Genomic DNA, 25,893 nt, shown 5'->3' with positions numbered 1-25,893 from the left:
ATTGTAACATTGTGACTTTGGAGTCAGACAACTTGTGTGCAAATCCTGGCTTTCCTATGTATTATTATTATTATTAGAGATGGAGTTTCGCTCTTGTTACCCAGGCTGGAGTGCAATGGCGCGATCTCGGCTCACCGCAACCTCCGCCTCCTGGATTCAGGCAATTCTCCTGCCTCAGCCTCCTGAGTAACTGGGATTACAGGCATGCGCCACCATGCCCAGCTAATTTTCTGCAATTTTAGTAGAGACGGGGTTTCACCATGTTGACCAGGATGGTCTTGATCTGTTGACCTCGTGATCCACCCACCTCGGCCTCCCAAAGTGCTGGGATTACAGGCTTGAGCCACCGCGCCCAGCCTCCTATGTATTATTTTAGACAAACCACTTAATCATTCTAATACCCTTGACACTGAGTTATTGTAAGGATGAAATAAGATCATGTAGGCATTCATTCAGCTCAGTGCTTAGAATAGTATAAGGGCTCAGTAAACAGGAGTTACATCAAATGCTCACTGCAGGCTCTTATGAGTTTCCCCATTTCACAGGTGAAAGTGAATAATGTGATTTTTCTTGTGCCCTAGGATAGATCCTACTTCAATCTGGGATACTACTTCAGTTTCATCCCTGCTATTTCGAGAAAAATGTGAGAATTACCCTTTGCACCTGAAAAAAAAAAAATGCAATAGTGAGTTCTCTGTGTCCTTCACAGAAGTTTGCAAGTGTGAGGATGAGTGAAAAGGAAGACTTTTTTTCTTCTGGAACAACTTGCTATGATTGAGAAGGTGATATTTCTAAAGCTGGCATTACTGTCCTTTTAGAGTGAGATAAACAAAAAATCATTCTCCAAAATAATCTCCATTTCATTGTGACATGGGCAAGGTTCCCATACTCAGAAAATCAGGTGCCATGCAGGATAGGGAGGTATAGGGTAAAGGGAGTATTGTGTTATTTTAAAGAACAGCTGCTTCTCTGCCAGAGAGACACCTCATATGGGAGATGGTTTGGGAGACTTTTTGAGAGGTTTTTGATTCTTTTTCAGGATGGTTTGGAGAGACTTTTTGGAGGTTTTTAATTCTTTTTCAGGATCGTTTGGGGAGACTTTTCAGAGGTTTTTGATACTTTTTCAGGCTGAGATTGTACAGTGGCCTCAGAACAATGTGGCTAGCAAAGATTTCCCAGGACCTTGCCAAAATAATTCTCCTGGTACCAAGGTCTGGTGCAGTTTTGTCATGGGAGCTCTGGTCATCATTTCTAGCTTCTCTTGGTTGGTTCATCAAGTGGTTTCAGGGCCACTTGTTTTGAATCCATCCCTTTTCTCCAGTTTGAAAAGACTTACAGGAGTTCTATCAGACCATTCCCATGAGCCAGCATTCAGTGGATTTCTTTTATTAAATCCAATCCAGAACTGCCTTTCTTCTGTCCTGTGAAGAGAAGAAACAAAAGCTTTGCCTTTCCCATCAAGTTTACAGCATTATGTGAAAGGTTCAAAAAATATTTAAAAATATTTATGTATGCAGGAAACAGCTGATGCTACTGGCAGGATTGATCAAGTCAACAAGGATTGAGCATTTTTAATGTGCAAAACCCTGAGCTATGACATGAACTGAGGGAAGAATAAGCCTCATGTTCTATTTCTCTTGGTTTGTGTGTTTGCTTACAGGTGACATACAGTTGGGAAAAATTCAGCTTTTATTGAGAACGAATTTCTCATCAGGAATAACAATTCCTTTTAGTAAGGACAAGAGCACATGAAAAGAAAATGGATAAGAAATTTTGGAGCATCTCTAGTCCAGAGGACCTTTTACTGCTTTACTGTTTGCTACTTCACTATTCTGTTTACTCTACTTTACTATGCTTTGATTTGTTGCTTTTTCTTTAAATGTTCATGTTTACTCTGAAAGTTAACCACCATCATTCCCATTGAATAAAAGGTACACAGTAGGTTTTGGGTTTGTTTTTTTTTTTAAATCAGTATAAATAATTCTAAATCAAGTCACCCTGACCCGTTGTAGATTAACCTCAATTGTTACCATTGGTTTAGACTTGGTGAGAAGCTCCACAGAGAATCATCTTCCCTTCTATGAAACAGAGTACAAATGTGTCCACGGAATACTCAAAAAAATCAAGTAATAAAGCCTAATTGTACAATGAACCATCTCACTAAGATAATTTTCTGAGAATAAGTTTGAAGAATCAAAGATGTAAATGATTCAGATATCGGGACAGATACGTTATTTTCCTTCGTGTAGAGAAACAAGCCTACTCTGAATAATTCCTTCTCAGATATTTCAGCTACTCCACCTGGATGACACAAATTAAAGTCAAAGGCAGCTTAGAAATCCAAGAGATCACGGATGCCCGGTTGGTCACTGTCATGATGATACTTTACATTTAAGGTTGGGAGAAAGTGGGAATGTCCACCTTCAGTTTAAGCCAAGCATGTTAATCTCCATGGCACAGGCTGAAAATCCATGTCACTCTCCCAGTGTTGTGAACCTTTTCTTTCCTCACTGAATTCAGAGTTCTTTGTCTTTCCTGCTATATACTGTCTTCTAGAAGATGAAATGGTATTTACTTTCTCTTCATCAATAGTATAATTTTTAATAAACACACAGGTATGTGTATACATGTGTCTGTGTGTGTATCTGGTTAATAAAATAGAAAGGAAAAGCAGCATACCTGCCACACCTGATAACTATGAGATCTGGTATGTTTGCTATAATGAAGCATCAGATTTGACTGAATTCCCTGGTAGTCTGGGAATAAAGTGAAACATATACAATTACTGATAATTTTTTTCGAGACAGGGTCTCACTATCACCCAGGCTGGAGTATAGTGGCACAATCTTGGCTCACTGCAACCTCTGCTTCTTATACTCAAGTGATCCTCCCATTTCAACCTCTTGAATAGCTGGGACTACAGGTGTATACCATTAAGCCTGGCTAATTTTTTTTTAACTTTTTGGTAGAGATGGGGTTTCGCCATGTTGCCCAGGCTGTTTTCTAATTCCTGGGCTCAAGCAATCCACCTTGGCCACCAAATTGCTGGGATCACTGTGCCCAGCCAAGAATTTAAAAATATTTCTTTAAAGACACTTCTCGCTCTGTTGCCCAAGCTGGAGTGCAGTGACATAATCATACCTCACTGAAACTTTGAACTAGGTTTTGTTGGGACTACAGGTGTGGTAGCCACCACACCCGGCTAATTTTTAAATTTTTTTTGTAGAAACGGGTGGATCACGAAGTCAAGAGATCGAGACCATCCTGGTCAACATGGTGAAACCCCGTCTTTACTAAAAATGCAAAAAATTAGCTGGGCATGGTGGCGCGTGCCTCTAATCCCAGCTACTCAGGAGGCTGAGGCAGGAGAATTGCCTGAACCCAGGAGGCGGAGGTTGCAGTGAGCCGAGATTGCGCCATTGCACTCCACCCTGGGTAACAAGAGTGAAACTGCGTCTCAAAAAAAAAGAAACTTGAGTCTTGCTATGCTGCGTAGGCTGATATTGAATTTCTGGCCGTAAGTGTTCCTTCCACCTTGGTGTCCCAAAGTGCTGTGACCCACTGTACCTGGCTCATTTTATATAGTTTTTGTGATCAGATATTGAAGATCAATGATTTGATAGATGCTTGACACTAAATTCTACTAGACATTTCAAGTGTGAGAACTTATATAAACAGAAATGACAGTGATATTTGATCTTAAAGCAAACTGGGAAGCAGTTTGTGTGGGTTGTCACATGGAAAACCTCACAAAAAGGCAAGGGCAGAATATGCAAATATGTTTTGCAGGGAGCTAAAGTAATGAAGCAAAGTGTAACTTTGAGCAATGGAGACTATCATCTATCCTTTGGATTTGTGGCCTCACACCTGGCTGATTACACACCTGGCTGATAATCTAATCAGCCAGGAAGCTTCTTAAGCTTTTCTTCAGACTCAGAAGAATCTGACTCAGCACCTCTGGTGTGAGGCCAGAAAGCTCTGTATTAAAAGGTGTCCCTACCAAGTGTGATGAGCAGCCAGGTTCCTGAGTCATGGCCTCAGATCAGCATTTCCCGTAGGGACTAGCAGTTCTGTGGGATGTCAATAAGTATTCTAAAAGAAGGGATTTGTGGTCAAAGATAGTGCTTTCTTCTAGAACCCTTTGTGATGCTAATGTATATGGCAAATCTCCAAGATTTTGCATTGTTTTGCAAACATATTTAACCATAAAATCCTCTTCCTTCCCTGTAGAATGCTGCACAAAACTCACATGGAGAGATGTCAAAAACTCCCAGCTTTAAGGTCATTTTTGTGGATGTGGAAGATGAATAATTTGATAGATGCCACATGTTAATCTTTTTATGGGAATGTCCTACAAGGAAACTTATGGGAAAGGCCAACATTTTCCTCAAAAAATAGTATGGGATTTTTCTTTGGGATCCAGACAAGTGTTTCATTGAGACTCCAGATTTCCAGAGCTTGAAGGAGAGTGCCTGTTATTACATTTGTTTTCATTAAATACATATACAGAATCATGGAGGTGTGGTGATCACAACATCCTAAGAGGCAGGATTTTGTCTGTCACATCTGTTGAATTCTCTAACCAGCTATGCATGTAACTGTGCCCCTTCCACAGAAGATACTCTCACAATGCAGGCTAACAAGAACATTCCAAAATGAGAGGCCAAAGTGAGGGATGGGGAGCTCACTGAAAGGAGAGAAGATGACTGTCTTCAATTATTTTGAAAATAGAGAAGATTTGATTTGTATTTACTCTAGCTCAAACTGAGGGGAGGCAGGTTTCTGGCTTATGAGAAAGCTGCTCTTTGAAACCAGCCTTCAGCAATGGAATGAGCTTTCTCCCAAATAAGAAGCATTCTGAAACTGCAAGGAATTATGCAGACAGCAGATGACCATGGTATATGGTGGCAGGTAGCACAAGACCTTTTAGAGTTCTTCCAGTTTAAATGTGAGTTTCTAACTCCCCTGAATTCAGGGTTCTGTAAACTTGCAAGATGGATACAGATAAGCCAAAGCTTATTTCCCTAAATGAAAACGTAGGAGGTTGGGGTGGAATTTTAAAAAAATTACTGGGACTCTTTTTTTTTTCAAACAATATCTTACATAGGCTCCAATTATATACAAAATAATTAGCAGTGGAGCTGGTCAGAGTCGCTCTGGTGAGGCGTGAAAGGAACCAGGAGCTCTGCCTATGTGGCCCTCATATTCCTGGGGTTCCAGGATTCTTGGAATCCTTCCGAAACACTTTGAAAACCACTGGGGTAGATAATTTCTGAATTTGGCAGGAAAGCTCTACAGTTCTGACTTGAAGGACAAAGAAAAGATTTAAAATATCTAAACAATTTTCACTTCGTTCTTTGTTTTATGAAGTGAGAACCTGGTACAAGATAAATGTAAAACTGTATATGTATATATATTTTTCTTGGCTTTGGGCTTAATATAAATACTGGAATTTTAAACAACTACTTGGGACACTCACCCCTAAGAAGGCTTTACTGGAAGATAGAATATTTGACTGCAATTTTTTCATAATTAACAAGTATTTACCAATTAAATTTTGAATGTAAGAGCTCATTCACAAAATTCTCTTCCTCAATATGGGCAAAGCTTGCAAGATGAGCTCCAAATTCTTCACAAAATGATTCAGCTTCTCTCCATGTTCTTTTCATCAGAACTTTTTCACTATGAAATAGCTGTATAGTAAAAGAGAAGAAATTAACATTGTCATAGACAAGGTGAGGTTGTTTAACTCTGCTCAAGAAAATAACAATAATATTAATATAATCATCATTATCTTTATTAAGAGCTTGATCTAGTGAGAGGAAGTAACATTTACTGAACTTGAAAGTGCCTAGGCATCATAAAACCATTAGTTACTTCTATCCTCCGAACAAATAAACTCACTTTTGTAAATGAGCTTTCTGAAGAATTGTTTTCACCTTAAATCCTCTGTGACTGGCATGTACTTGTCCCTCAGTAAATATTTGTCAAGAGATAAATAAAGTCAGGCCAAGAGAGGTTAAGAATTTTAGGTCACACAGCTATAAACTGGCAGAGTTGGGATTAGACCTATGACTCCTTGCTTCCAGAGTCCATAAACTTCCGTCCCACCAGACTGCCTTCTGACAAATTAGAATTAGTGGGTTGATCATTACTCTGGCTGACTCAGGGAAAGAAATGAGGAATGAGACCTGGGATCTAGGGTAGCTCTATTTCTAGTCTTTGGATCTTAGTTCAACTGGCAGGTGCAGTGGTTCAGCTGTGTCTAAAACCTCTGCTGCTTCTCAGTTGTCTTCATAGTGGCCAGAAGAAGTCAGCCAAATGGAAGGTCTTCTTTTGGCTTTATTTAAGATTGGGGAAAGGGACTGAAGACACAGGGCTTGCAATCCCAGTCCTTTGTACGCTTCTCATTTTCAACTGCCTGGCACTAAGCCTGAACCTTTGTTGCCAGACAGGTACACCCTGTGGCCAGCCCTAACCAGACTTTTACTTGCTGAGACCAGAATGAATAGCTTTCCAAATCCCGTGGACCACAGCACAACCTTTCCATCTTTTAAATTATATCTCAAAATTTCCCTCCTCTGGGAACCTCCTCCCGAATCACTCTAAACTCATAAATCCTACCACCATACCCATCACACACACCATGCATTTGCTGACATATCAGGGTGATATATAGTAGAAAAGGCACTGGACCAGCAGTCTAAAACCAGGGATTTATTCCAACTCTGTCAATAAATGATCATGATCTTGGGCAAATCACTACATTTCACAGGCCTCAGTTTACTCATCTCTAAAGTTTAACTTATTACTTGGTGAGGCTACTTTTGGGGTTATTATTCTATGAATATAATGTAGGATTATACATGTATGCAATTTAAATTGAGCACATTCACCTCTGCTTCATGCTATCTACAAGCTACAATAGTTCTGGAGATGGAGTCTGTCTTCGTTCTGCTCTGCCTGTGCAGAGCTGCTGGGGAGGTTTCTCCCAAGATCTAGTAAACCCCTATTTGGAAAATAAACCAAGACAAAACCACCAAAAATTTTTTTTAAATCATAGTTTAAAAAATGTATTTCTGACAAGATTATAGGAACTAATTTAAATATAGGACCTAAAGCTGACTTTAAACATAGAGATTTCTTTACACACACACACACACACACTACACACACATCACACACACACCACACACATACACTCACACATACACACATACACACCTATATATACACATACAAATCAACTGTATGCATTAATTTGTTTGATCTTTGGGTGTCTTGCAAGCGGCAACAGCTATTCTTATTAGTAAAATTGTATCATTCCATAATAAAGACTTTATTTATTGGCTTAGAAACAATATGAAAGTATACCATTTAACACCCTCTGAGTGTCTGCCTCCTTCACTTGGTATATGAGCAATATTGACAAGGGCTTCAATATTGCAGGAGGACAGTTCCTCAAATGACCCTTGCTGACCCAGCTCTTCCTCCTTTTCCTGGCAATTCTTGGGCCAAGTGTACCAAGAGCGCAATATCCTGAGATATGAAGTATCCTATCCCTCCTAGAACAGATGTCTTGCAATGCTTTAGCTCAGTGATCCAAGGGGCACCTGGGATGTAAAACCCTGAGAAGAGCACTTTGGGGAGCCCTCAGCTGTGGTACAAATTGGGGCATGTGCAGACAAGATTCCATCTTCCTGGGGCTGCTTTCCTGAGCCTTGGAGAATGACTCACCATGGATCATGGTGCTTTTTGCTGCCTTTCAGCTGCTTATTGCTGCCTATCTGTGAATACAAAGTTGAGCATCCAAAATCCAGAAATCCAAACTCCAAAATCCAAAACTTTTTGAGCAGTGACAAGACACTCAAAGGAAATGCTCACTGGCACATTTTGGAGTTTGAACTTTCTGATTTGGAATGCTCAACTGGTAAGTTCAATGCAAATATTTTTTTAAAAAATCCGAAATCTAAAACGCTTCTGGTTCCAAGCATTTCAGAAAAGGAGTACTCAACCTGTAATAGAGTTCCTTTGTCCGTATTCTTGTGTGGGAGTTCTGTCTCACCAGATTCATATTCTGGCAGCCAAGTTTGTGCAAGACCTGCCAGAGCTAGGAACCTATGCAGAAACTGGTCAGGTGTTTAGAGTCCTCCCCAAAGAGTGATAACCAGTGCATGGTGCTCTTCTTCCAGGGATTAATATTAATGTATGGTATTTCTTTTCTTTCCTTTTTTTTTTTCTTTTGAGACAGAGTCTCGCTGTGTCACCCAGGCTGGAGTGCTGTGGCGCAGTCTTGGCTCAGTGCAACCTCTGCCTCCCAGGTTCAACCAATTCTCCTGTCTCAGCCCTCTAAGTAGCTGGGACTATAGGCATGCCACCATGCCTGGCTACCTTTTGTATTTTTAGTAGAGATGGGATTTCACCATGTTTGCCAGGCTGGTCTGGAACTCCTGACCTCAAGCGATCCACCCACCTTGGCCTCCCAAAGTTCTGGGATTAGAGGCATGAGCCACCGTGCCCGGCCAAATACCGTGCGCAGTATTTCTGCTTAACAGATATCAATCTTCATGAGGAAGCCTTCAATATCACCATGATGTGTCAATTTTTGTGACTTAAAAAGTATTTGGAATATGATTGAAAGGATAGAGACAGGCAACAAACTTGATTAAGCACCTGCCATCTGTCAGGCACTGTTCTGGAAAAAAAGGGTCCTGGAATACAGGAATTTGGGCTACATGGATCAAATTAAAATGGTGCTGGTTCTGTTAAGAATGCCCAAGTAACCTTGCTATCACCTTGAAGCAACTGGCCAGACCAGGCTTTGACTCCCAGTGCAAATAGCAGGAGTGAAAGGGCCATCTCTCTTCATGCTCTGCTTTTTCCCGATTTTCAACTGGCTGCTTGCACAAGGACATTGCCTTAAAGTGCTGACAGTCCTTCACTTCCCAGCGGCCAAGTGGATGCCTTCCTCGCATGGCCACACAGCCACCACTGTAGCCTAAAAGCAGAAAACAAGCACTTTTAATATCCAATGACTAAAACGTTTTGAGCTTAGAAGAATGCTGTTACAGAGTGCTGAATAATTGACATCTCATAATTAAGCACCCAGACAAGAACAATCAAGATGAAAAAGAATGCATTATTGACCTGATTATGTCATTTCTCTTCATCTCTGGAGAAAAGAATAGAAGATGGGAAAAAGAGAAAAGAGAGTGTGAAGGCTGAAATATGGACCTTGTCTGCTTTGCACTCAGATGGCAAATGATGAGGAACTAGGAGCTGTTCCTACCTGGAACCAAAATATCCCCCATAGCTCAATATTGTACTTGCAAATCCCATTGTGAAAAATCAACCATGAAAAGTACATCGTGCGCATCCTCTTACAACTGGATTCAACAGGGGAAATATGTAAATAACAGATTCAAGGTAGACTAAAAAGTATACAACAGAAAACCAAACTGTAAACCTTGGAAGGATGAAGAGAATGAGATAAATTCTCTAAATGAGGTAAAGTTGTAGGGGTAGGGACAGGGCAGACATCAGGGAACAGAGAGAAAGAGAATTAGAGAGAGGTTTTTCTGTGAAAAGCAAAATACAGAGATTTTACCTCCTACCTTCATAGTATATAGATTAGGTATGGACAAAACTCCATATTTTCTTCATATATGCTTGAACATTTTAGAAGGTAAGATGTATATTTCCATAGAAACAATTTATAAATTAAGATTTTTAAATTAAATTTTGTCACCAAAATCTATACAACTCATATGACAACAAAAAATACACTTCAAATTTCAGTGAGGAATAGTAGAAAGCAATTCTATTCCAAGAAAAAAAATTAAAATGAGTAAGAATGAGCTTGTTCTTTCTTGAATCCTGGGTGATCATTTAATTAACTAAATTCACACTTATCAACAAAAATAAAAAACTGTACACCTGCAAGTTCTCAGCTAGGCTGTATATTAGCTGCTTGAAAGAAAAGGATGAAGCCAAGCAAAACAAAAACCAGTTCCTGGTTTAGTGTGAGATACAGACACACAATTGTAATAAGTATAATGTGTAAAGTGCTATAGTAAAAGGTGTGTTCAAAGTTCTGGAGGAGACATCAGAAGGGGTGATGGAGGCTGTCCAGAAATGTCAGTAAAACATTTGCAGGAAGTGACATTTTAGCTAAATTTTGAAGGATGAAAAGGAGAAATGAGTTTTCAAGGCATGCTTATAAAAAGCAAGTGATTATAGATGAAGCCGATACGTGGGCTGGACCTGAATGCTCTTTAAAAAATGTCGTCACTCACTACTTAATATTTATCTTGCTGAATTTCCCTTCAGAAGTAATGGCTTCAATTTTTTCAGATACTGGGAAACTGGCATTGTGCTTGTTATCTATGTTCTGATTGTTTTATGCTCATGGAAAGACAAAAGAGAGAGAAAATGAAGAGTGCAAGTGAGAAGAAAGAAGACAAAGGAAGATAGAAAGAGCATCTCTTTAGGAATGGAATAATTTGCTGAAGAATGAGTGTATGAGTGTTTGCTTCTTCAACAGTCCTGGCTGCACAAGTGTGTTAGGCACCAGCATCACCATGGCAAGATGGTTCTGATCTGGAAGATCCTCCTGGGCCTGTGTGATGCATCAAACTCTCAAAGGTAAAAATGGCCAGTGGTAAAAGAGGAAACACGCTATGTCTCATAAAGAAGAAAAGGAAGTCAAGGAAGAGTTGGTGCATCCAAAGGCCATCAGACGGCTCTATTGGCCCAGAACAGCTAGTTGTTAAAGATACAAGGTTGGGGGCAGGCAAGAAGGAGAGAGTATGGTATACAACTACCCCTGCCATGAATGGAGCTTTGCAGGCCTATAGGCAATTTCAAAATGCAGCTCACAGTCCAGTTGGATCATAAACAATAGAGGAGATGCTGCATGCTCTGTGCAATAAAACTGAACTGGAGAAAACCATGTGAAAGCCCCAAATGCAGCATATTGGTGGCACTGCTCTAGTTAAAAGAGGAGGGAATACACACATTCCTGCTTCATTCCTCCAGCCCCAGTGGAACCTCCAGTTATTGCACAGCACAGGTAGGAAATCTCATGGAAAGAACTTCTGACTTGGAGAGTGAAATTTGGGGTTCTAGTCCCAGCACAAATCTTTAGTAACTGGAAACTTGAAACTTGAGGATGTGAATTAATCACAATAGGCCTTGTCTAAAATATGTGGACAGTAATTTCTTTTTTTTCCTGTGGATTTTCCTGAAGATCAAATGAAATAATGAATTGAAAAGCACCCGTAAAATATGAAGAGCTAAAAACACCCCTACAAGGTTGTTATTATGCATATGGCCATTTTCATTCCAAAAACCAGGATTCTGTGGCGTGATTTCTGCCTGTATGTTCAAAGAATTTTTCAAAAGTTTGAATCAGCAAGTTTGAAATGTAATATACTTTTTTGTCGTTCTTGCATTTTGTCTCACTTTTCCACATCAGACAATGATTAAATAGCTTTGGTTTTAGATGCTCTTAAGATATTCGACTCATCTTCATTAGTGAAGAAGGAGATGTTTGTGAGCCGCTATGAAGATGAAAAGTGCTGCAGGAGTGTTATTGGTATTCTAAAGTGGTTAACTTAATGGAACATTTGACCCAAATTTTGGAGTCTCAGCCCCAAAGAAGCAGTAAAGTGGTATAATAAAGGAAGACCGAGCTAAGGGAGAGATAAACTAAATTTATAAGCCTATATCGTGGGGATGCTTGCAAAGCCAAATAATAAGGGTAAGAATGTGGGAAAGAGTGGAGGCGAATTTTCTTTCAGAGAAATTGTTCTTAAATTTGATAACTCACTTCCCATTGGAGAAGTAAAACAATTATTCTTAGTGGTGAGTCTCACATTTCAACAGATTCTCCTTAACTGCCTTACCCACACCCCACTCACTCTCTCCCACAAACATGAATGGGGAGACTTTCTGTCAATTAAGATATTCTAATTCATCAAGTTACCTAACCATGCAAAATTAAGTGAGCTGGGAAAATCTCCACTGTCCACCTCTCTGTTCAAATACCTACAAACAAGTCAACTGACCAAACCTCTTTGTGCTGGTTTTTCAGTGCCTCTAGACAATTATTTCACTTGAGTCTGCCTACTTATTTTCTGGTTCCCTGCAACAACCCTTTATATCCTCATCTCTCAAGTCCTCTACCCTCTCACCTTCCCTCCCTCTCCTTCTCTCCTCTAACAAGGAAAGGTGAAGCTCTTTGGGCAGGCAAGGTAAGTTTCCTGCAGTGCTGTGTATCTGCCAGACACTGTGACAGGCATTTAATATGGTCTTTTCCCCATTTAACTTCAGAAATTCTTTGAGGCAGGTATTAGTGCCCGCATTTTGCAGATGGTAAAATTAGGGCATAGAGGCTTAATAACTTGCCAAAGCTCACAAAGGTAGTGGGCTTGATCCAGGATTTGAAATTAAATTTATTTGGGTCTGCTGTGAGACAATATCAAGGAACAGAGTGAGTGGGTGGGCATTCGATAAACGGTTGAATAAACGAATGAATGAGTTCCCCTAAAATCATGCTCCTGTTCCACGGAGCTCTCTCGCATTCCCTGATCATGTTTCTCTCCTGCGTGTGGCCACACATTTCCTTGAAGATCTACTGTCACTTGAAGTGACATATAAGTAACTGTCATGCAAGGTAAAAATGACAGTAGATCACTTGAAGATAACTCATTTCCCATTGAAGATCTTGAAGATCTTCTGTCATTTTTACCTTGCATGACAGATACTTATATGATGATGAGGAGATATGGAAATGTTCTAAGGGTCCTTGGAATGAGACCTGGTTTATCCTCATTTATGTGGTGGCTCATTTCAGAGCTCTGAAGAGCCTTAAAATGGATTGGCCTCTAGTGTCTGTTGATGGGACAGGCTTCCTAGTACTCCCCACTATGTGCAGAGCACTTTCAAGAAAATAGACCTGACTTGCTTTACTGGGATTTTATTTTCCTTGTCACTTGCATATTTCCATGGACTTGAAACAATTGAGGTGAACATACCCTGGAGTCATCCCATATGAGTGAAACGCACCAGAAATATCTAGGTCTAAAAACAAAACATTTTGCAGAGCCTGAGTTATGCATGGCTGCAAAGGAGTGATTGAAAGTGTTTATTTTTCTCAATACAGATACCTATGAGCCTCTAATATAACTTGGAAAAGTGTTTTTGAATATCTTAGCAAGTGTAGACTCATCTATTTTCTTTCACCATACAGCAACCTCCACTTATATTGAATCTTTAATGTAGGTGCAAAGTACATTTTTGTTTCTAAGCATTAGCTTCTCCTTGAATGAGAAGCTAATTTATCATCTTTCCATTTGATCAGTGGCAATGATTAGTATGGATGAAAACCATTTTTCCTGTTACACCTGAATATTTAATTTCTCTTGAAATACCAAGGGTCATAGAGTCCCTTTGTCGTTGTTGCTTTTTAGTAAAAATAACAGGATTTTCTGGTGTTCTGAGAATGGGAAATTTGACATTAAAGAAAGGAAATACAGTTAAAATATAGGTTAATTAACTTTGTAGTCCTGAATTCAAATTGTAAGTATGAGTTTGAACTCAAAAAGTGTTTAATCTTACACACACACGCATGCGTGCGCACACACACACAGACACACACACTTCCTAGATCTGTCCCTGAAATGGCCTAGAAACAATAACAAACCACAAACAACAACCACCCGTAGGCCCAGACAGTGATGCTGAAATAATATCATTTCCCAGCAAAAGACACCACCAGAGTTCCTTGAAGCAACGGATGTTTCTAGGTCTGCAGCAGAAATTTATATCTTGTCATACCAGATAGCAAGCACACTATCAAAGACTAAGAGGATCACATCAGAAGGAGTCAGAAGATATTCCTTAAAGAAATTCCCATCACAAAGGTGGGGCAATTCGATCATTAAAAAGGATAATTGCGATAGATTAAAACATATCAAATATGTTTAAAACCCTTACTTCATAGTAATGCCAAAAAAAGAAAAACACCTCTAATGCGTCACTGATGAAGGATGCTAATGAAGAAATAATTATTTTGAAAACTAGTAAAGGGAAAGAACTAAGCATTTGTTCTGTGTTTTCTATAAAAATTGTACTATGGGGTAACAAAAAAGTGATTGAGAGGAATTACTTCTTTATAGGAATATCCCAGCTGTAAGTGAAGGAACTCCTAATGAGTCAATGGATCTAAGAATTGATCATCAAAGGTTGCTAATATCACAAAAAGAGAAAAAATTGGACATTATGTGCATCCAGATAGAACACACAACTACCTATGAAATGATCTTTCAAAAAAATCTGAATTTGATCAAGTCTCTCATTATTTTTAAAAATAAAAATGCCTATTTTATGAAAAAGAAAATAGAGTAACACATTCAACAATGTAGGAAAATTTGTGAGACAAAACCCATTTGCATTAACAAAGGCAGGGGTAGGAGCTGTCGGGTGGGGGGTGAGAAACAGATGAAAACAGACTAGGAGATCTATCAACCAATTACAATGCGTGAACCTTCTTTGGATCTTGATTTGAACTAACTGTAAAATACATTATATAACATTTATGAACCATTTAGAAATTTGAGCATTAACTGAAGATTTATAATGACAGGCAATTATAGTTAATGACTTTAAGGGGTGATAATTGTATTATGTCTTTTAAAAAGGAGTCTTTATATTTTGGAAACAATGCAGAAATATTTATGGATGCAACAATATGATGTCGAGGATTTGCTATGGAAAAATATGGGAAAGGCATGAGGGTATAGATGAAAGAAGATTGATCATGAATTGGTAACTGCTGATGCTTGGTGGTGTATCATAGTGGTTCATTATACTATTTGGTGAACATAATACTAAGTTGAAAAAATGGTGGAAAGGTGATTCCCTTCTAACGTGCTTTTATGCAAGTGAAATGAGTAACAGGAATGATATTAGGGATGAGAGGGACTTTGGGTGGTTGTGATATGTTCATGTAGGTTCATCAATTGTAGCAAATGTACTACTGTGGCGTGGGATGTGGGGTGGGTGAATATTTTGCTGCTATGACATAAAGAGAGAGGCCTGGCTGAGTTTATAAAAAGCTGCAGGCTTCCTGTTCAGTGGTCAATTCACATGGTCAGTCTTTGTTGGATTAAGATTCTTACGTGGTGACCAAGCTAATGGATTCTTTTGTGGCAGGCAGGAAAGAAAATGTGATTTAGGTGGTGTTTCTGCAAGCTGCAATTTAAAAGAAAAAGGGAAACACAGGAGCTTTTATATTGCTATTTTCTTCAAAAAAGATTTACATTTTCATCTTATTCAGAGACAATTTACTCAGTGTCAATCAGCATGAGCAGCCAAACTGAACATCATGGCATTATTTTTGCTTTAGGGAAAAGAGAAAAAGAGTAGTGCCACTCAAATAAATTACAGCAGAAACTTATGAATGACAAGGAGCTCTGCTTCAGTTCCAGATTTTAGACATCTAAATATGCCCCAAGAAGCTTAATATTAAAACCAAAGGTTTTCTCTACTCAAAATGTATTAATTTATTTTGACAGGTATAGACATTCCTAACAAAATTCCAAAGTATATAGAAATGATACCTAAACTTTAATTTTTTTGCAGTATAGTGTGACATGGAAGTTTATTGCTCTCTTTATTTTAATAATACTCATAGATTTATAGAACAAGGTTGTTCTGTTGAGCAAATTGTGATGTTACTTGTTTGGAGCTATGGAAAGTTACCAGTTTCCATACAAATTTCCTGAACTGATGCTTATATACAAAAAATCTAATTTGTCTTCATTTCACTTCTATGCAAAGCATAATTTAAAAAAGTTAGTAACAGAGAGTTTTAGGTTGACAGCAAAATTGAGTGCAAAGTACAGAGTTCCCCTTTAACACCACTGCCCTCCAGTCTCCTGCACTATAGACACCCCATAGTACAGTGGTACATTTGCTACCACTGATGAACCTACATGAACACATCACAACCACCCAAAGTTCCTCTCATCCCTTGCATCATCTCTGTCACTCATTTCATTTGTATAAAAGCAAATCTATTATCTATCTAGCTATCTATCTAAGATCTATCTATCTGTCAATCATGTATCTATATATCGTCTATCTATCTAATCTATGTTTGAATATATTGCTGCTGTTATTTTAAACATACTGTTTTCTGTTGGATCAGTTACGAATAAGGAAAATAGAAGTTTTTCTTTTACCTTCACTTATTCTCTGATGCTCCTTCTTTCTTTATATATATAGATCTGAGCTTCGATATCATTTTCCTTCTCTCTGAAGAACTTCTTTGAATATTTCTTGCAAAGTGGGTCTACTGGCAACAAATTTCCTGAATTTTCATTTGTCTGATAAAAATCAGATAAAAGCTGATAAAAATGCTCCTTCATTTTTAAAGGATAATTTCACAGAGTATAGAATCCTAGGTTGGTGGTTTTTTTTTTTTCCTCTCAGCACTTTAAATATTTCATGCTACTTTCTTCTTGCTTGGATGATTTCTGAAGAGCAGTCAGATATAATTCTTATCTTTGCTCCTCTATAGGTAAGGTTTCCCCCCCCGCCACTGGCTTCTTTCGAGATTTTTTCTTTGCCTTTTATTTTCTGAAGTTTGGATACAGTATGCCTGTATGTAGTTTTTTGTGCATTTATCCTGGTTGGTGTTCTCTGAGTTTCCTGTGTTTGTGCTTTGGTGTCTGATATTAACTTGGGAAAATTCTTACTTATTATTGCTTCAAGTATTGCTTCTGTTCCTTTATTTCTTTTCTTTTCCTTCTGATATTACCATTATACATTTTGTAGCTGTCCCATAGTTCTTGAATATTCTTCTCTGTTTCAGTATTTTTCCTTTTTTTCAGTTTCAGAAGTTTTTATTGTCACATACTCAAGTTCAGAGATTCTTTTCTCAGCTGTGTCCAGTCTATTGAAAACTAATCAAAAGCATTCTTCATTTCTGTTACGGTGTTTTTGATCTTTAGCATTTCTTTTTGTTTTCTTCTTAGACTCTCCACCTCTCTGCTTACAGGATCCAGCTGTTCTTGCATGTTGTCTACTGTTCCCATTAAAGCCTTTAGCATATTAATCAGAGTTTTAAAAAATGCTTGTCTGGTAATTTCAACATTCCTGTCATAGCTGACTGGCTCTGATGCTTGTTTAGTCTCTTTAAACTCTGTTTCTTGCCTTTTAGTATGTCTTGTATTATTTTGGTTGAAAAGTGGATATAATATATTAGGTAGGATGTAATATACTAGTGGATGTATTATTTTTGTTGAAAAGTGGATGTAATATAGTAGGTAAAAGAAACTGCAGTAAACAGTCCTCTGCAATGGAATGGTAAGGTGTGGGAGGAGAGAAAGTGTTCTACAATTTTACAATTGGGTCTCAGCCTTTGGTGAGGTTGTGTTCCTGGACTTCGCCCTTGATCAGTGATTGCTTCTCAGTTATTTTTCTCTGCTTGATGGGACAGGATGGCTAGAGAGCTGGAGCTGGGTATTTCCTTTTCATCATGTGAAAGGATAGAGCTGGCTGGAGTTGCAGATTTCCCTTCCTCCAGATAAGTCAGGCTCTGATAAAACTCCAGAGGCAGTCTCTGGTAAAATAACCTCTCTCGAGGCGGGGTCTTGTTAAGAACAGAATGTTTTGCTCTATTTCAAAATAGTTCCTTTTCCCCTTCCTCTGCTGGAAGCATTAGGGGTTTTTTCTCTGATATTTCACTGTGATAATCTGATAGATCACCTGGAGATAGAACTCACAAAAGTGTGGGAATCTCCTATGCCTGGGTCCCCTGGAGTGTTTAACCCTCAGAGTTGTCAGTGTCGAGCTTCCAGCAATTTTATCAATGACAGTTCAGATGTTCCTCTCCCAGCACTGGTTCTTCTGGAGGTTTCTGCTCGTGGGTTTCTGCTCCAGAAAGTTGTGATTCTCTGTATCTTCCTACTTCTCCACTTTTGGGTGGCAGTGGTTTGTCTTGTGATGGATCTAAGAAGAGTTGTTGATTTTCAGGTTTTTCAGCTCTTTCCTCATTAGGATGATGTAGCAACTTCTAAGCTTCTTATCTGCTGGACTGGGAACTGGAAGTCTTCAAAAGTACAAAGTTCTAAACCATGTATTTAACAGAGATAATGTAACTGTAAACTGACTTTCTTTGATCTCTCTCTTTTTTCTTTCTTCCAATTTCAGGAGATCCAAAGGAATTAAAAAAATAAATAAATAACATTGGCTCATAAGTGTTGGAGAAATGTAAGCACATAGGCCACAATTAGACCTTGCTTTAAAGCTCTGTGGTTTCCCACGGTGCTCACATGGGTGGCTGGCCGGCCCAACACAGAATAGGTCCTCATCTTAGAATGTATGGGTGAGGAACCCTAATAGGCTATCAATGTCACTGTCTGTAGCTTCAGGTAAAATTTTGCAAATTACTTCTTTGCTAGTATTTATCAATTATTTATAATGTCTTATAAATCATTGATTATAAATTATAAATTAATTATTTACAATTAATTATAAATTATTTATATAATTATTTAATATTTCTTTTAATTTTCACAATTCTGTGAGGTAGATACTATTACTGCCCTCATTTTAAAGAAGAGGAAACTGAGGAATGGAGAGATTAAGTAACTTCCCTGGGATCACATACCCGGGATTTGAATTCTCTTCCATATATCTTACTCTCTAATTACATAGTGCTCCTAAAATTTCTCAAAGTTGCCCCATATATTTGGTCCTGCTGAGAAGATTCTTTTTCTTTAACCACTAAATTCTACTATGTTTCAGACATTTTTAATCCCAGGTGAAAGGCCACTTCCTCTTGAACTTTTATGATAACTTCAATGGGAATTAATCCTCCCTTCATTTAACTATTAGAGTACTTTAGTTTCTACTTCTTACAACGCTCACCACATATTTTCCTGTTGCCATGGTTTGAATGTAATATATCCCACCAAAATTCATGTGTGATAGCATTAAGAGACAGGGCCTTCTGGGAAGTGATAAAGTCATGAGTGCTCCATCCTCATGAATGGGATTAGTGCTTTTACAAAAGAGGCTGAGAGAGTGTCCTAGTCCCTTTTTGCTCTTTTGCCCTTCCACCATGTGAGGGCGCTGCAGGAAGGTCTTTAGCAGCACTGAATCTGCTAGCACCTTAATCTTGGACTTCCCGGCCTCTAGAACTGTGAGAAACAAATTTCTGTTGTTTATAAATTACCCAATATGTGATATTTTGTTGTAGCAGCAGGAATGACTAAGACATCTATATACAAGTTATTTATTGTATTTGCTATCACCACTCCCAGATTATAGCAGCATAAAGGTATGTACATTAGGTAATTTTTAATTGTCCCTTGTCATACAAATGCCTTATAAAATTTATTGAATGAATGACTTTAATTATGCAACAGGGTTATAAAAAAATTTTTTAAAAACACAGAGGGAGACATCTCAAAGATTGCATTATAGACTGAATATATGTGTTTCTCTCTTCTCTGACCTAAAATCTCATGTGTTAAAATAAATGATGCTATGCGAAACAGCTAGCAGATTAGGTACCCTAAAAGATTATTTCAGTCAAACTAATGCTGGATAAAACATTTTGAAAACATCTTTATAAATGTATAGCATAAAATAAACAAATCTGTAGAGCTCTCAAATGAAGTAAAAGTATGAGCCATGGAAGCCAAACTACCTTCCTAGTGGAATTTACCCTAAAGGTTTCTTTCTAATCCTGGAGACCTTGAACTTTGATAGTTGCATGGAGATTTTGAGGGAAAGGAGATGAGACCTAAAAGATATACAAAGTGAAAAGTCTAATAGAAGAAACCTACATGAAATAGGATCCCAAATTGGCCACCTTTGGTAAGGGTACATGAGAATAAACTCACTCAGTTGTTCTAAGGAAACTTGTCTCTGTCAATCATGGCAGTGAATAATAAGAAATGAAAAAACTTTCTAAAGAATTTGTAATTACAACCCAAACTTCATGCAGGTTAGTCTTTGAATCATGCTACCTATGTGTTCGACAAAACCTCAGTCAGAGTTTTTAAAGTGGTCCTTAGTTGGTAGTGTCTCAAACTAAGTGGTGAAAACAAATGGTGATTTTCACTGGAGGAGCCCAATTTCAACCTAGGGGTGAGAGAACTCGCCTAAATAAAGTAAAAAGAAAAATGAGTAGCTCCAGGCAAAACCCACAAAGTGAAAGAAAGGAGATTCAGAAACAGACCCATAAAACTTCTGGTATGAGATTATTAGAAACCAAATACAAAATAACTTGAATATGTTTAAGGAAATAAAAGAGAATCTTAAAAATATGAGGAGGAAAGAAGTGACTACAAAGAGCCACAAACACAAATTTAAAACAGAAATAGACTTTCTAGAAATGAAAACAGTATAATACCTAACACTGAAAGCTAAAAAATAAAATTTAATTAGAACAGATCTGGCTGAAGAGAGAATCAGTGAACAGAAATAATTCAGGAAGTTACTTAAAATACATCCTTGAGAAACCAAGAGGTAGAAAATATTTTTAAAATATTAACAAACATGGAGGAGAGACTGAGTAATTGGAATAATAAAAGGAGATATTGGAATGAATGGAGAGAGGCAATATTTGAAAAGATAATGCTTTCCAGATTTGTGTAAAACCAACTATTCAGGTTGAGGGAGTCTAATGAAAAGGATGTGAAACTGAAGGTGTCCCAGATCACAGAAAGAATGGTATGCTAGCATATAGATAGATCTAAACAAATATTCATTGCAAAAATAACAAAATAATGGCTAACAGAAATGAAACAGTTCAGAATTTTCCAAACTAGATAGCAATATCAAAATATAATCTTTTTAAATACGAGAGCAAAGATGGTGAATAACTTTTGATATTGTTGATTTTGTTAAGAATGCATGTTGAATAGCTAGTATAACAAATAAAAAATAGATTTAGATAATATAGCTTCCAGATAAGTAAAGGGGAAAGAATGAAATGAGAAAAGGAGAAAAAGATAAATTCAAAAGATAGCAAGAAAGAAGAGAAAAAATGACTAAAAAGTGCAGGATAAATGGAAAGGATATAATAAAATGGAAGAAATAAATCCACTTATATACATAATTACAAAAAATATAAGTAAATCAAACTCTCTTAGGGCAAAGAGTATGTAAATAGGGTTTTAAAGATTTAGTTATATGTTGTTTATAAGTAATGCATTAACTCTAAGTACACAAAATACTGAAAGTTAGAAAAAATAGAAAATACATACTAGGCCAATACTAATTTTTAAAAAGTTACTGTAGCTACATTCACGAACAAATTAACTTTAAGGAGAAAATAATTTTGAGAGAACAAGAGGGTCACTTGCAATGCTATACCGATTTTGACACCACAGGTATGATATCACAATTCTAAACTTGTATGTTCCTAATAATAAAATAGCCTAAAAAGTATGTAATATAAAAATTCGACAGAACTACAGGGAGAAGATCACACATCCACCATTGTAGTATTAGATATTTAACTCTCAGTAATCGATAGATCACAATGGCAAAAAAATCGAGGTTATAGATGAGTTGAACAACACATTTAACATAATCTTTTGACATATATGCAATACTTCATACAGCAAAAGCAGAATATACAACCTTTTCAAGTACATACAAAATATATATATTATAAAAATGATCACATGCAAGGCCATAATGCCAACTTTGTATTGAAAGGACAGGTACCAAACAAACTGTATTTCCTGACCACAGTGCAATTAAATTAGATATCGACAACAAAAGGAACTAGAAACGCCTGTATTTTGGGAAATTAAAGAAAAGCACCTCTTCTAAATAATTCATGGGTTGAAATCATATTCATATTGGAAATTAAAATGTATTCTAAATTGAAAAATTACAGAATTCTACTAGTGGGATATCCAAGCAGCCCTTGGAAGGAAATAGAAAGCCTTGATAGTCTTATAAGCATTAAAGAAATTGAATTAGTTGTTTTAAAATTTACCATATAAAATATGAGGCATATTCTAATAAACATTTATATAGTTCTATAGAGAATAAAAGTAAACATTCTCTAGTCCATTCTGTGAAACTAGCATAATCATGAGGCTTAAGCTGTATACAAATGAAGAAATATGGACTAGTTCTCCCTATGAAAATGTTGTGAAAATCATAAACCTAATATGAATGTTTTACCACTCAAAGGTTACTTTGTGTACCCACAACACAGGCAGCAGCCAGGAGCTTTTTAAAAACTGCAGCTTCTTGGACTTTACCCCAGATCTACTAAATCAGAATTTTAACTTCTGCAACATCTACAGGATATCCTTACGTACGTTAGAGTATGAGAAGCTTTGTACTAGCAAACTAAACCCGGAGATGTATTAGAGTACGTATCACTAAGTTAAGTTTTCCCAACAGTACAGAGCTGGTTTACTACTATAAGGCGATTTGTCACATTAGGAGATTAAAGGAAAAAACCTTAGGATTGTCTTAATAGATTCAGAATATTGAGTAAAATTTAACGTCTATTAATAATTTTTAAAAAGAGCTCCAAGCAAACTAGGAATAATAGAAATTACATTCTTATAGTACTCTCTTTTCAGCGACATTAATTCTATTCTTTCTGCTTCTCTTTAAATATCACACTGCTTGAATTATGTTTGTGCTATTGGAAGAGAAACAGAAAATCAGAATGTAGTTTATGTTTATTATGGTATTTCAACTGAGTAGATGAAAAGTGGACTTAGTATATAGTGTTGAAATTGGTTACTATTTAGAAAAATTAAAATAAGATATCTCCTAGATATATTTTTAAAAACCTCAGATCAATTGAAATTATACATTTAAAAAAACTATAAAAGTATTAGAAGACAACACATTTAACATAATCTGTTGACATATATGCAATATTACATTTTTATAATCTTTGGTTGAGGAAGGCCAATAGAAAACATAAAAATCTGCAAAGATAAAATGAAAACTATAAACGTATTTTACTACAAAAGTTTAACATTTATGTGTGACAAAACATATCAATTAAAAGGCAAATAGACATGTACAATTTATATTTAGAATATAATGCAATTTCCACTAATCAATGGAAGATAGAAAGTGTCCAAAATAAAAATAGAAAGTGATTAAATTATATGACCACACGGTTGAAAAACAAAACAAAAACAAGATGTATGGTACAAATATGAACAATCGCTCAAATTACTAATTCAAAAGGTAGAAATTAAAGCAATGATAAAACTTTTTTTATTCTATCAAATTGGCAAAAATGTAAAAGGTTGTTACATTCAGTATGGACAGAAATGTGGGAAAATTGGCACCCTCAAATTTTGTTAGACGAGCTTATAAACTAATAATGCCTTAACAGGCTGTTCAATTTTAGGCCAATATGTTCATATTTATGCACAGCAGCATCAACATAGTTATCTGTTGTAAGACTTTTGTAGCAGAAATGAAAATGAATTTAACCCATTGTTCCTCAACAGGGTTATGGCAAAGCAAATTATGAGTCCTACATACTCCTACATATCGTGAAATTCTATGTATCTTATCTGTTTAAAATGTTGCCTAATAAATTTGATGTGGAAAGTTCTCCAAGACAGATTGCTAAGTTAAAAAAAGCAAATAACAGAAACATGCAATTTTTATATCCATTTAAAAAGTACATGTGCATATATGAATTTAAACGCATAGACAAACACCAGCAGGATCACACCAAACAGTTAACAGTGGTTATTTCTAAAAAGGGAAGTGTACTGATGTTGGGGGAGTGAAGAGAAAGATGTAATGGAGTACTTCCACATTTTACTCAGCATGCTTCTCTATAATTAGAGCATCTACATAATTTACCATCCAAACCAGAAAAATTTGGAGTAAAAATGCACGCTGTTAATCGCTCTAGGACAACAGACATGAATTAGAACTGTTCTGGGCAAGTGAGGTATATGGTCACATTATTTATAGTGAGAATATATTCATGATTTTGTTGTTGCATTTTAAAAATTGGTGACGCCTTACCAACCACTGTCTAGAGTTAAGATTAGCAAACTACCTTGAACTGGACTTTTATAATTATGAGAAACAGGGCTTGTGTGGCCTCTTTTATATTTTAGCTTGAGGCCACTAGGTATCTCTCCCTCTGTGGCTTAGCAAACACTTTTTTTTTTTTTTTTTTTTTTAACCATGGTATATAGAGCTCTGAGGATGAAATAAACTAATTTGTACAAAGAGCTCAGGACCTTCAGGGAGGGAAGAGCCCCCAACCCATTTCCTCTAGATCTGAACTTGGTAACTGTTTCCTGTTGTCTCTGGCATAGCCCTGATCGAGATCCTGGCAAGCAAGAACTCACCCTGAAGTACAGGGGCTGTTGGGTCTAGGCTGTTGACCTAAGCTTAATACAAGGGCTTGTTCCACAGAGACTGGTTCTAGTGTAGGCTGTAGCGGAAACCATCAGCTTTTCTGGTACTGACCAACCTGGCACAGTTTCATGCCTTGATATTCAGAGTCAAACACCTGAGGATGAGCTAGTAGAACTGTTAATGCTGGAATCCTGACTAAGGTACCACAGGCAGTGACTGTGAACTGATTGCATGTACCCATATGTGCCCATCCACTGTACTTTGAAGTATAACTGACCATTCTGAACTGAGTGTTTGAGATTCTTAGGCAGTGTGGGGTGCAGGTGGGGAGAAAGACTTTAGGAGGGAGAAACTGGACTTGCTGCTAATAAAGGCAGTAGTGGTCTTGAGCAATGAATTTATGCCTTGAACATGTCAAATACAGATTATACTTTTAAAAATGACCACAAAGCAAGGCAATTTGGCTCATGCCTATAATCCCAATAATTTGGGAGGCTGAGGCAGGAGAATTGCTTGAGCCCAGGAGTTCAATACCAGTCTGTCGCTACAAATAATACAAAAAAATTGGCTGAGTGTGGTGGCTTATGCCTGTGGGAGCTCCTAGGAAGATTGAGGTGGGAGGAGCACTTGAGCCCAGGAGGTCAAGGTTGCAGTGAGCCAAGATTGCACTACTGCATTCCAGGCTGGGTGACAGAGCAAGACCCTGTCTCTAAATAAATAAATAAATAAATATCAGCCACATGTCATCCCCTGTGAACCTGTGCTGATTATTGTAGTTGATATAGGCATTAAGAAACATTAAGAAAGAGAAAAAGGAGGTGGACCAAGGGGTGGAAGGAATTTGGAGTAAAGAAAACAGGAGCCAGAGGTGAGGGAGGGTTGGTGGTGCAGAACACTCTACTCACGGGGCTGGTGTGCGTTCCAGTGTGTGTACTGCACCGGCTCGGGTTTCTGCCCTGCTGGCTTCCAAGTGTATTCTCCTGTATCATTTTGGTCTTGAAGAGCTATCCAAAAATAACTGTCCTTCGTTTTCACCACACTACTGATCAAACTGGTAATAAAAGCCTGTTCAAACCTTAAAAGGGGAAAACAGAAGTGGTTATATTAAGTTTCTGGGCAATAAAAAATGACATTAAAACATAATGAAGTGCATAGAATGGCCCTAGAGTAAGCCTTTCTCATTAATTCTTTAGAACATGGAGCAGAAAAACACCCAAAGACCCTGAACATTACTAATAAATGCCAAATGTCATTGCAATTCCCAGAAATTCATGAGTGAGGAGAATATGACTCTTGCATATGGGGCTTAATTCTTCCAGTTCCAGTTTCAAAGCATAGGTGGTAAAGTTCACATGGCCAAATGCATTTCTTGGAGTACCATGTGAGCTGTTTTGTGATTAGGCCACATACCACACATACCATGCCACAATATGCATGGGGTAAGGGTGGGTAGGAGAGAGGAGGTAAGATATTATGCTTTTCTGCATGAGCATT

General features: G+C 37.5%; 1 protein-coding gene across 11 annotated transcripts in view; it reads right to left on the bottom strand.

Annotated features, from left to right (window-relative positions):
• The window catches only part of PLA2R1 (phospholipase A2 receptor 1), a 134,208-nt gene that overhangs the window by 47,531 nt on the left and 60,784 nt on the right, over nucleotides 1-25,893 (bottom strand). For all 11 annotated transcript variants that reach the window (XR_013518903.1, XR_013518904.1, XR_013518905.1 and 8 more), the window contains exons 11-14: nucleotides 25,305-25,474; nucleotides 8,796-8,998; nucleotides 5,548-5,693; nucleotides 1,337-1,421 (exon numbers count right to left, since the gene is read on the bottom strand). Coding sequence is in view for 7 of the 11 variants with exons in the window: in XM_002749407.7 (XP_002749453.5) it covers nucleotides 1,337-1,421; nucleotides 5,548-5,693; nucleotides 8,796-8,998; nucleotides 25,305-25,474 (604 nt within the window). In the remaining 4 variants the exon portion in view is untranslated. The remainder of the gene's footprint in view (nucleotides 1-1,336; nucleotides 1,422-5,547; nucleotides 5,694-8,795; nucleotides 8,999-25,304; nucleotides 25,475-25,893) is intronic.

The sequence above is a fragment of the Callithrix jacchus genome, chromosome 6, assembly GCF_049354715.1.
Source record: "Callithrix jacchus isolate 240 chromosome 6, calJac240_pri, whole genome shotgun sequence".
In the NCBI taxonomy this organism is placed as follows: domain Eukaryota; kingdom Metazoa; phylum Chordata; class Mammalia; order Primates; family Cebidae; genus Callithrix; species Callithrix jacchus.
Note: the sequence above shows the minus strand (reverse complement) of the source record. Positions and strands in the feature narration are given on the sequence as shown.